The sequence below is a fragment of the Mytilus trossulus genome, chromosome 1 (genome assembly GCF_036588685.1).
Source record: "Mytilus trossulus isolate FHL-02 chromosome 1, PNRI_Mtr1.1.1.hap1, whole genome shotgun sequence".
Lineage (NCBI taxonomy): Eukaryota > Metazoa > Mollusca > Bivalvia > Mytilida > Mytilidae > Mytilus > Mytilus trossulus.
In genome coordinates, this window is record NC_086373.1 from 23,831,521 (window position 1) to 23,844,783 (window position 13,263).

General features: G+C 31.3%; 1 protein-coding gene across 2 annotated transcripts; it reads right to left on the minus strand.

Annotated features, from left to right (window-relative positions):
* Positions 1 to 520: 520 nt before the first annotated feature.
* LOC134719389 (uncharacterized) lies at positions 521 to 11,448 on the minus strand. 2 transcript variants are annotated; one of them, XM_063582396.1, is made up of 5 exons: positions 11,038 to 11,448; positions 8,370 to 8,493; positions 7,450 to 7,501; positions 5,879 to 6,004; positions 521 to 1,415 (listed from the first exon to the last, which is right to left on the minus strand). In XM_063582396.1, the coding sequence occupies exons 1-5, from the start codon at positions 11,154 to 11,156 to the stop codon at positions 1,342 to 1,344; spliced, it is 495 nt and encodes a 164-aa protein (XP_063438466.1). In that variant the 5' UTR covers positions 11,157 to 11,448; the 3' UTR covers positions 521 to 1,341. The 2 variants fall into 2 exon arrangements, with proteins under 2 accessions (XP_063438466.1, XP_063438471.1); XM_063582401.1 differs by having other exon boundaries at positions 521 to 5,105.
* Positions 11,449 to 13,263: the final 1,815 nt, after the last annotated feature.

The window sequence follows — 13,263 nt, forward strand, 5'->3', positions numbered from 1 at the left end:
TTCAATATTTCCTTTAGGTTCACCGGTTTGTCAAAATTCTCATATTTGATTTATAACATACTTAAACACATAAGTATCAAATCACAATATCCACGGTCGTATTACCAGATATAAACATAAGTTAGATATACATAGATGGCAAACTCTTGCAATGGGATTTTCTAGGTCTGTTAATTTCAAATTTTAGGTTCATTATCGTCTTTATCTGTTTAAGAATAAGAACATGTTGATCGAATGAGTCAATCGTTTATCCTTTTTTTTTTTTCACTTTCTCTTCTTTTTGAAAACTGAACACGCCTTATCCATGCGTAAAACTTCTATAGCTAACATAATACAGATTTAATGAGGACGAATTATTCACTTACAAGTGAATAATTCACCATAGATGGTACTTAGCTTATTTTGATAAAAATTGAACCAATCTGGTTGCTAAAAACGAATTTTTATTTCACTACTTCACTTTGATTACCGATTGACCAAACTAAATCTCAATTTAATTTGGTTTATATATCTTTTAGCTAATGCCTCTTTAGCGTCTCACCCTTTGTATAAAGCTAAATACATTATTCACAAAACATTTATTTACTATAAAATACAAAATATTCTCAATATAGATGTACGAAACATGTTAAAAGATACACAACATACATAAGAAAGCATTATTTCACCATAATAAAACTTTCGATCTCTACAATTTACAAACTCTTTTTTTATAAGAAGCTTTTACCACAAAACCTTTCTTTATTGATATCGGAAAATAACAATTCACATGTTTGACAATTTTCAAATTCATTTTATCTGGTTTAAAATTTCAAACCTCGTCAAACGAGGCTGTTCTAACGTCCCGATAAAGTGGACAATCTAAGAGTGAATAGTAGTCATCTCTAACAGTAGCATTGCAACAAAAACACACACACTTTTTTTTAAAAGATTTTCACAATAGAATCACTGCCACGTCTCATCTAATTTCTTTTTAGAAATTACTGCGTTGACAAAACAGCATCACAATGTTACAAACGCGATAAGTCTTGATTTTGGTCAAATAAGGAATATGTACGTAGCTTACTCCCTCCTCTATAAGTCTTGGAAAAAATTTGTTGACGCTAGTTTTCCTTCATGGAAATATGTCATTTTTTACAAATCCTCATAAACGTCAACCCTCTGATCCCAAAATGAGACAATGGCACAATAATTATAGAAATCAAGCTTAACAATTTTTTTTAACACAACTATGTTTCAGGCACAAAGTCTCAATGCATTTAAAAAACCTTACTATTTTACGACTATATATGTCGGTATTCAATTTGAACATTATACACAAGTATATCACAATTGTACATGTCATTGGGTATAAAATATCGGAATCAAACCAATATCTCCCTCAACCGCAGAAATAGGTGCATACGTGTCAGCGCCTAGAAAAATGACTACATGAAAATATGAACAGATTTAAAATATGTTTTCGTATCCCTTATAGAACCCATGTACCCAATTATAGATCTTACTAACGGATCGTACATGTACATTTGATTAAATACATCGTATGTGACACAACCTATAAATTTTTATATAGCTATCCCTAGAATTAGAACCATTTTGCTACCAGAGCAACGACCTTGACTGTCACATTGTAGTCAAAATATTCAGTTAGTACCAGAACTAAATAAGTGAAATTTCAATATTAAGATATGATCACCACACTCAGCACACACCATGAGCATTCTTCCGAAGGTAGTCTGAAATGCACTTTCGGCCAACACAATAATGTCGTCAGTTATAAAAACAAGGCCAATTTTAATACCAACATCAAAATAAAAGAATTTGAGATATTACTATAAACTCCGAGGAAAATTCAAAACGGAAAGTCACTTATCAAATGCATAATTGAAGAGATCAAAGATCAAACGAATGGACAACAAATATCATATTCCTGACTTGGTATAGGCATTTTTTTATGTAGATAAATGGTCAATTATTTATAACCGCGTATCTTAAATTCGAGGTATAAGTCTAAAAATAAGACGAAGGATTCCGTGTCGGTTGTTTCGTTAATTTCAAGTTCTGAAGGATATATAAATGGAACCCAATCAGAAAAATTTGAATTGTTAATAGACAGAATGTCATCAATATATCTGAATGTGAAATTTAATGATCAAGCTATTTTGATCTTCTTGTTTTTGACAACTCTGAATCTGGAATATAAGAAATTATCGCCCAAGAGAGGCGCACAGTTCGTTCCCATAAGAATACTGACAATTTGCTGAAAATTTCTGCCTCTAAATTCAACAAATAGGTTTTAAATAAGAAACTCCAGCATACTGATCACTTTTATTCTGTGTAGCATATTTTACGTTTGGCTTTCTATCTTTTATTTATTTAAGGTAGCACAATACAAAGATTTTATAAGTCCAACTCTCAAGTTTTAAAATGCTGTATTTTTCTTAATAATGCTTGAAAATTTACAAAGGTGGTAGTTTTGGATAGCTACCAGATTACTCTTTCAAATTAATGTAATGTTAGTATAATGCAACAATACCAATTATAATGTTAACTGTGTCTAAAATATTGTTCACCAAATTTCTACTTTCATATGAAATTAGCCACTGCATAGGTATCCCTAGAGGGCTGATTTTACTGCATGTTGTTCCTATGCCCATTATCTACAAAAGGATGTCTCAGATTTCAGATAGAATGTATAGAACAAATTTTACAACTAGTTAAACATTATTTTCTTTTATGTGATTCGGATGTTTACACTAATTAGAGATTTATGAGAGAATGGAATCCTGTAGAGACAATTTGAGACAGCCTTTTGAAGCCCATGATGTGTTAATTAAGGTTTCGTTAAAACTTTCTGTATAGTTAAAGAGATGATAGAGCTAAATTCATTCAAGTGAACTTACCCAGATTTTGCCACTTATTACATAATAATTGATTACATAATGATTGCATAATAAAAATATTGCATCCATTAAAAAGATTAATCTTTTATCTATCTATATATACCTCTTTTATTATTTTCTATGCATTCATAAGAAAGTTACAGCATTTCAAAGGTTAGTAATTGGAAGTAAAAAAATCTTTGTAGTGTGCTACCTTTAGCGTTACTGGTGAGTCTTATGTAGATGAAACGCGCGTCTGGCGTAACAAATTATAAACCTGGTTATTTTGATAACTTTTATATTTGATTAACAAAATATGCCATATATTTTCCCAAAGTAAAATATTTATATCTTTAAAGGTTAGATAAAATTTGTGATAAAAAACATCAGTATCTTGTTTGAACCCCAATTAACTAAGAATCAGTCAGATTGGAGCTCATTTACTCCAACAAGACACAGAAAACCATTATAGATATACTGTATTGCAGAACCCAATATACTTGCTAAGCCCAATGCAACAAGTGTGTGCCACACCTTAAATCTATCTTAAGTGCAATATTCATGATTAAAGTCAATGACCGCAAAATGGATTGACTTCTCTAATTTCTTAGTACTTCTCTTGTACATGGGACAACAGTGTTTCTACCCTTACGGCATCTCTTTCTTTTATTCTACCTAATAACATCTTAATATTCGATTATTACAAATTGACTTTCATGATGCATATAATTGTATACTCCTGTATATGAGAGATAATAACTATCATCTCACATATTTGACTTTGGTAAGAGGTTGTATGTGATAATAAACTGATAACAGTTTTAATTGTTTCAATAATCTGTACATATGACAACTTAGTGGAACACTGAAAATATGCACAATATGATTTCAAATTAAACTAAAGGCTCTCAAGAGCCTGTGTCGCTCACCTTGGTTTATGTGCATATTAAACAATGGACACAGATAAATTCATAACAAAATTGTGTTTTGATGATGGTGATGTGTTTGTAGATTTTTACTTCTCTGAACGTTCTTGTTGCTACAACTATCTCTATCTATAATGAACTTGACCCAGTAATTACAGTGGAAAATATTATCTGCAAATCTACAAAAATTTATGAAAAATGTAAAAAAATGACTATAAAGGGCTTTAACTCCTAAAGGGGTCAACTGACCATTTCGGTCGTGTTGACTTATTCCTAAATCTTACTTTGCTGAACATTATTGTTGTTCACTGTTTATCTCTACCTATAATATTATTCAAGATAATAACCAAAAACAGCAAAATTTCCTTAAAATTACCAATTTCAGAGGCAGCAACCCAACAACGGGTTGTTTGATTCATCTGAAATTTTTAAGGCAGATATATCTTGACCTGATAAACAATTTAACTTTATGCCAGATTTGCTCTAAATGCTTTGGTTTTTGAGTTATAAGCCAAAAACTGCATTTTACCCCTATGTTCTATATTTAGCCATAGCGGCCATCTTGGTTTGTTGACGGGATCACCGCACACATTTTTTAAACTAGATACACTAATAATGATTGTAGCTAAGTTTGGTCAAGTAGTTTCAGAGGAGAATTTTTTTGTAAAAGATTACAAAATTTACGAAAAATTGGTAAAAAATTACTATTAAGGGCAATAACTCCTTAAGGGGTCAACTGACCATTTTGATAATGTTGACTTATTTGTAGATCTTACTTTGCTGAACATTACTGCTGTTTACAGTTTATTTCTATCTATAATATTATTCAAGATAATAAGCGAAAACAGACAAAATTTCCTTAAAATTACCAATTCAGGGGCAGCAACCCAACAACGGGTGTCCGAAAATTTCAGGGTAAATGGATCTTGATCTGATAAACAATTTTACCCCATGTCAGATTTGCTCTAAATGCTTTGGTTTTTGAGTTTGAAGCCAAAAACTGCATTTTACCCCTATGTTCTATTTTTAGCCGTGGCGGCCATCTTGGTTGGTTGGCTGGGTCACGCCACACATTTTTTAAACTAGATACCCCAATGATGATTGTGGCCAAGTTTGGTTTAATTTGGCCCAGTAGTTTCTGAGGAGAAGATTTTTGTAAAAGCTTACGCCGGACGACGGACGACAACGCCCCAATGTTTACAATAAGATTCAACATGTTATTCAAAGGTAATATAAAAAATAGATTGACATTTAGTTCCTCCATCGTATATCCCACCTTAAACCTTGCTTATCGGCCCTAAAATAGAAAATGAATTATTAATGACATTGTAGTCAACATAGAACAATGTAAGAGAGGGTATTACATGTAAACAAATTTCAACTAAACGTTGGTAATAAAGATCAATAAATCCCTCATACACATGGGTATCCTTAATAGGTCAAAAAAGGTGTAATGCAATTTCTATTATTCTTGAGATAACTCCTCTGATACATAGTACGTTACTTTTACCCTTTCTTTGCTTATAGAAATTTATTATGCTGCCCGTCTTCTCTTTTTTTTCTATTCATACATTATATTATGTCGAGCTATTTGAGGAATATATATTGATGTGCCTCGTGTTGCCTATTTTGCCTTTCTGAACTGTGTTTGTATTTACAATGAAATTGTTGCGCAAATTATTACGGTATTTGTTGGATTTCTTTCTCCGTTTTTCTCTGGTTATTTGTTAACTTTACCTCACATTTGAAGTGGGGTGTAATGTGTTCTTCCTTAATTTCTCTATTTATAGTCATGAGTAGATATGAAGTACATGTACTTAGGAATTATTTTAACTTAGTTTTTAATAGTTTGTGCTTAATATAATTTAATCAAAGTGTTGAAATACATTTTATTATTTGATTCACGACTAGTTCTGCATGTAGTTGAAATGATTTTTTTTTGCAGATACTAATTTTGTGTTTCGGTTTATGTATATATATTACTTTTATCAGAGTATAAAAGTATGCAATATAACATACCAAATATTGCATTTTGGTTAGAAACAAAATAAATTGAGAAAGTCAAATTACCTGTGTTCTGCTTATTTCGAGGAAGAATTAGCTTCCAATCAATCCACTTCTTTGTGTTCGTACACGTTGAAACAAGAGCTCTGGGTTCTGTGCTTTTCGTGTATTTACAAATACTTTTGTCGCAAACTGAAAAGTGTATATTTTACCGTAATGATCAAAATTTGTAACACAATTACAAGACATAAAATAGTTATCAAAGGTACCAGGATTATAATTTAGTACGCCAGACGCGCGTTTCGTCTACATAAGACTCATCAGTGACGCTCGAATCAAAATATTCATAAAACCAAACAAGAACAAAGTTGAAGAGCATTGAGGATCCAAAATTCCAAAAGGTTGAGCCAAATACGGCTGAGGTAATCTATGCCTGGGATAAGAACATCCTCAGTTTTTCGAAAAATTCAAAGTTTTGTAAACAGGAAATTTATAAAAATGACTACATTATTGATATTCATGACAACACCGAAGTGTTGACTACTGGGCTGGTGATACCCTCGTATGGTGATGTACAATAATACATCTAAAAAAGACTGTTCAAAAATTAGTTCAAATCAACACAACATGAAACGGGTTCCGCAGGTTCTATGTGTTGCTTTGTCTTTTATGTTTTCGCTTTCGGACCTTATGTGTTGTGGCATATATTTGATGGTGGGTTCTGTAAAATAATAACTTCTTTTCTTGAATCTTGGAAATTTATATGTTTGTGGCTATAAAGAATAAACATGGAAAAACATGTTTGTGAAAACACAAGCTGTTCCCTCACATGGTCGACTTCTTTAATGTTTTGTTTTGTATCATTGCAGTCTCAATAAAGGAATTATCCACACGACAGCAGTGGAGACGGACATATTCCTGGATTACTAAAAACGTCAAGCAGAGACGATGATATAGTTATACACTGTCATAGCGCTAGCCTTAAATCTTATCTTATATCGCGATCAAATACAGTCTAAATGTTGTGTGTGTGTTACAATATCTTGAAATTTTCCTTAAAAAATATATCCAGTAAAAAGTAACATGTTAAGAATAACAACAATACAACAATACATTTAAAAAATCAATGCAGTACAAAACATATTTCTACGACCATCTAGATATATGCAAAGGATATTATTAGTCGGGGGTACTTTTCTGTGAACTTTCCCCTCAGACAAGTGTGGGATTGCTTATGTTTTTTTTGTTTTTGCCATGTCAGTTGTTTGTTTGTGTATTCGTATTTTTTGTTTCGTTTCTCCTATATATGTCTGATTTTTTTTATATCAATAAAGACCAATACTGACATTGACCTCTATATTTGCTTTAAATGTATTGTTTTATTTTATTTTATGGGGTGCATGGATGGATTGGTGTCTCGTTTACGGTTATCATATAGTTTCTGTTTTATTTATTCTGTATGTTCTATACATTTTGTATGCGGAAAAGTGCTACCGTATTCTGTGTTCATATCATAGTCTTTTACTTTTGAATGTGTCTAAATTTTCTTTTTCGATGCATACGAAAACAGGATAAACTTGGTTGTTAATATCGTATATGTTCAGTTTAGAGTATACGTATTTCTTTGTTGTCCTTACTTTGAACAAATACGGCTTCTTCTCTGTTGATTGTATATTCACGCTTTGCTTTCTACAATAAATAAATTTTACTTTGATATGCATAATTATTCAAAGTTAATGCTTTTAAAATAAGAAAAAAACATGTTGACCATGAGGTATGAGCTTTGCTCATTGTTGAAGGCCGTACGATGACCTACTGATGTTAATTTCTGTGTCATTTGGTCCCTTGTGGAGAGTTGCTTCATTGGCAATCATACCACATTCTCTTTATATATATCTATTGAATGAGAAATAAAACCTGCATTCGTATATTGACAGAGTAATATAACTAGTTATCAAAGGTACCAGGATTATAATTCTTTAGTTTTCTATGTTGTGTCATGTGTACTATTGTTTTTTGTTTGCCTTTTTCATTTTTAGCCATGGCGTTGTCAGTTTGTTTTAGATTTATGAGTTTGACTGTCCCTTTGGTATCTTTCGTCCCTCTTTTGATACGCAAGACGCACGTTTCGTCTACATAAGACTCGTCAGTGACGCTCATCACAGACGTGCCACATGTGGAGCAGGGTATACTTACCTTTCTAGAGCACCTGAGATCACCCCTAGTTTTTGATGAGATTCGTGTTGTTTATTCTTTAGTTTTCTATGTTGTGTCATGTGTACTATTGTTTGTCTGTTTGTCTTTTTCATTTCTAGTCATGGCGTTTTCAGTTTATTTTAGATTTATGAGTTTGACTGTCCCTTTGGTATCTTTCGTCCTTCGTTTAAAATAGCTGAAAAGCTAAACAAGTATAAAATTGAAGAGGATTGCTAAAAACGCACACTGGACAAGAAGAAAAATAAGAATATATAAGTGATTTATATAGTTATTTTCTAAAAAAAATAAAATTCAGTTGTAATGTTGTTATGATATTATTTCAAAACACATATAAACCTACTAGTTTCCTTGAATGCTGTCCCTTTGCAAAAATGAAATACGCGTCCAAAATCAGGACACCTGCTGTAAATGTCATCATCACAACTATAGCGACAATATCTCCGTCTGTTATGTGAGATCCATCTCTAAAATTGTAATGACGTACGAATAAAAGAATAGTAAATGCTTAGGGAATCAACCCAAGGTGCAAAGGCAATAAAATCTTATGCAAAAGAGTTTTCCAAAACAGCCCTATAATACCAAAACATTTTCTCTTTAATAAAAACAAAATAAAAACATAAAACCTTTTAAAGAACTGTATGCGATTGTCGTTATTAAAACCTTTGACAAATCGTTGAGTGTATTTAAAAAAAACCCATTTAGAATGATTATTTTATTTAATATCACTATTTTGTTTCCAAAGATCACGCAGGACCCATTCCTCATGAGCATGTACCTATATTTACCTGTTATACGATTGGTAATCGTGTAAAACCTAATTGTACCATTGAATTATTAAAAATAAAATTCGGGCACATTGCCATCTCTATTATTCAAAGACTTCTTCCGATTCTGCATTCCCTTCAATCCTAAGGGTTAAGAAGGTCGATCGCGACATGATGAAGTCTTTTATCTACTATTGGCATCATGAGATATTTTTACATGTATTCTATTTATACATAACTTCATATATGCATCAAATGATTTTCCATAATATATAATAATCAAAGCTTTAACCGTGCATCTAAATGAGAGTTTGCTACGTTTTCTGTGTGTTTAAAATTCATGGTAAATATTCAATTCAACTTTCATTTTAAAATACTTGGAACTTTGGAGGTTTGTGTTTACTTAAAATCAATATATAATACATTACATAATTCATATTTGAAATAAAATAAATGTTGATGTGTTTAGCATATTAAGTATATTTTTGCCTATATGCATCTCATTAAAACACTAAACATGTCATATAAGACGCAATATAAATATTGTTTTCCTTGTCAACAGTGGCAGTAGCATTCTATAATTGGAACCAAGTATTTTTAAACGTTATTATACGCATCTATACTTGAGTGTTCAGATCTTATAATACTCGGATTCAATCAGACAAGAAGCATTTAGCGTTTGCAATGGGAAACAAAAGAAAGGCGAAAGATACAACATGGACATTTCAAACTCAGAAGTCAAACCTAAACTGACAACGTGATGGCTGATAAAAGGCAAACGGAAGTATACATAACACAGCATAATAGACAAACAAGACCGAGCAACACGAACCAAGTCAAAGCCGAGGTTGATCTCAGGATCTGGTTCTCCTGATCGGTAACCATATTCCTTTCCTATCCCTGTATTGAGGTCGTCGATTTTTTTCCAATGAAAGAGTAGTTAACTTTTATATCATTGCAGTCAGGGCGTAACTTTTCTGAATATAAGTAACTTTTTGTGTAGCAATTCTGTTGTTTCTCTGTCGGATTATTTATCGGTTTGTTCTTATATATTATATATAGATTTCTTCTTTTTTTCTTGATGGACGATATGTTTGGTCGTATATGTTTACATCAGGCCTTCACACAATGTCTTAATTTGATGATTAACAAATATTTTGGCCGCAAGCGTCACTGGAGAGATATTTCTTATTGAAATGGGTATCTGGTGCAGCAGATTTTGTACTTGTAAATGTTATTAAAAATCAGTATGAGTAATTCTTATTGATCATGGCAATGCGCTGGTTTGGTGTTGTTTACTTGAGACTTTGATGTTTGGTGGATAGTCACGTCACCAATTTTTCATATCTATAAAACAGATTGATTGATTGATGTTTGCTAAACGTTAGATATTAAATATTTCATACACATTGAAGACATGAACACATTGACGCTAAGAACAGTATGAAGGGTCTGCAAATATGTGTCAATTTGACAACTGACAGACATTTAAATTTAAAATGGAACATGAAGGGCATACTTAAAGGGTGCAAATATTTTGCCTTGCAACATGCTACAACGGGTCCCTGGACTAAAAAAATCAGTGCAAGGTTATCAAACATGCATTGAACGTTGCGCTATCTGTCCACTAGGCATTATTAAACCTCCACATTCCGACCGGACATTCGTGTATATCTGGTTAAGAAAAATTGTTAAGTCCTGTGTTAATTATGTTTTATGATGTGACCGGTTCTTATACATCTCGCCACTGTGTTATTGTCCTATGGTCAGTTTTGAATTATAGTCTTTCATTTTTGCATATGTACTTTGTCTTTATATAATTTTGTTTTCCTTGTTGAAACAGTTATTTGTTAATAGTGATTAAGATTATATTATAATTTTGACTGCTGTACCCTAATTTTTTTTATGTTTTTACCTGTTTGCTTTCATTTTTTAGTTTACATTCCACACAGAAAAATGGAAGCTACTTGCCGGAGAGTAGTACCCTCAGACGACGTAACTGGGTCCAATTTCATAACAACTAAGTTGGAGTTTTCTGCATTTTATATTTGCGTCTAAATGTTCAATTATTGTTTATTTTGGGTTTGTTTTTTGCTTTTCTTATTTAGAAAAAAAAACCAGAATACAATCTCTGACTGAAAAAACGCACGTAATTAAAATTAAAGTGTTGAAAATATTTTGGGATTAACTTCTTACAATTTTTCATACAACAAGAAGCTTCGACATAAACATAAATCTGCTTACCTTTTTAGTAACAGTTTTGACAGTAGAATTACATCCATCACCAAGGTAAATGCAGTCGCCACAATAAGCGGCAAATTGTCAAACTTACAATTTCCATACAACGTTGGTATAACTTCCATAATTGTAATTTTCAAAAATGACAGAGCATAAAACAATAAATAAACTTAAAATTTACAAAAGACCAAAAAAATTGTGCAAACATTTGAAAAACACAATCTTTGTCACTGCTCATTTTTATAGCATTGTGTAAACTGTTTGTCTCCATTTATAATTTTCCAAGCTATTTTCTATATATTTATTTAAAATACTGTGGATTATATAACACTTGTTACATCGAAGTAAACTAAATTCCTATATTTATTCTATTACAATTGTTGCAGTTATTTCTACTTTGAAAAGAGTCCTTATATATGAATGTCTAGTTTTTTAATAAGAATTCTAGTCGGAAACATTGAATTTTAAAATACATGTATACAATGTGATAATAAAACAAAAATAACTTTTGTAAAATCCAATTTATTTATAGATCTGTGTAATTCAAATAATTTGTTACATACTCTAAACATTTTAAATATGTGTGACTAGAAAAACAAGGAAGACAACAATCTAGATCTGTTTATAATAATACCATATTCCATTATGTAGTAAACTATTCAACAAGTTATATAAACAACTATTTTATTTATACTGTTAAACTTAATTTCTTATATCAGCTTTAAAATTAGCTTTTCTTTTCGTTTACTATTTTTTTCGTATTTGTGAGAACACTCTTTAGAAGAGTTTCACTAAAGAACGTGTGATGAAAACACGACGCAAAAAGCATATAAACCTTTGAAAAAAACTGTTCAAGCTGTTGTGTTTATCATCACTAACTACATGTATTAGCCAATATTATGTTTTTCTTCAATGATTCTGTTGTTTTATTTTTTTACTCTTATAGTTGATGTGTTTCGTTCGGTTTAAGTTGGCAACCAGGATTTGTTTTCTTTCAATTGATGAACGACTCTTGAACAGCGGTATACTACTGTTTATTTTTCTTTTTGGTCGTTCTGCGAAATGCATTCGTAAATATATTTCCTGTTACAGTTAGTTGAAAATATCTTAAGAAAGGAAAGTAATTGATTGTGTCCAATAGAACATTGAACACAATAGGACATTAGACACTAACACCATACACACTCTATAATAGACTTTTCTCGAATTCTATTCAATCACAAACGTGTTGCATCTGTTTAATTTGGCTTAATTAAATATAGGAAGATGAGGTATGAGTGCCAATGAGACAACAATTCTTTATTCAAGTAGAATAGTCAATTAGAGGTCAAGGTACGGTCTACAACACGGAGTTTTAAACATACATTGTAATCAAATGTTTTCTTTTACTGCAGCAGTACAAGTGATAAAGGAACGGCACAAGTCAGGTGACGGTCATTTAACATTCGAAAAGTGGAAGGAATAGAAGGATTATTCGCGTATGGATTATTCATCTTCAGAGAAATATATAATGGTTGTCTGTTTACATCAGCAAGCTCACACATTTAACATTCATATCCCTAGTTTAAAATATTCCAAAAATATGTAATTTATTTTTACTAGAAACTTCCACTTTATATTTGAACATATTCCCAAGTTTTAAAATCTCATTGATTAACAGTTTTGGCAAACATTATACCTAAACCTACCATATTATGTTTGTTCGCGAATGTTTATTATCCCAAACTGAAATCCTGAAGATCAAATTGACTTTTGTTCTATACCAAGTTAGTGTTCAAATTGCGTGTGAAATAATGTTTACCGGGTTAACATAGCAACTTTGCTAGGGTACCACATATTATTTAGTTTTTTGGTGTTTTTTTTTTTTATATATATATTATGAGTTTTTGCAAAGTTATATAATACATCAAACACTTGTTTTCTGATAATATAGTTTTATGCGATAAAATATTCTCTCATTAGAACAAGAAAGAATATCAAAGTTTAGTCCACCCTGTCGACCCATTAGGGATAATTCCAATTGAAATTACATATATTTTGTCTGCTTTTAGCATAAACTTATTAGACATGTATTTGACAATCGGTATATCATCTCATCAGTATCTACATGTTTCAATGACATGATTGAATTTTCCAAAAGCATTAGAAATCTTTATTCAGTTTTGGTAACGGTTTTGACCGATGATGATGTTTTAATCTTTCAATCATTTGTCAAAACTTTATTGCAACTTG

Coding starts and splice junctions, on each gene's coding strand:
- LOC134719389 (XM_063582396.1), bottom strand. CDS start 11,156: ATGGAAGTTATACCAACGTTGTATGGAAATTGTAAGTTTGACAATTTG. Junction 7,502..8,369: donor GACAGCATTCAAGGAAACTA/GTAGGTTTATAT, acceptor TATTTATTGTAG/AAAGCAAAGCGTGAATATAC. Junction 1,416..5,878: donor TCGAAATAAGCAGAACACAG/GTAATTTGACTT, acceptor TCATTTTTCTAG/GCGCTGACACGTATGCACCT.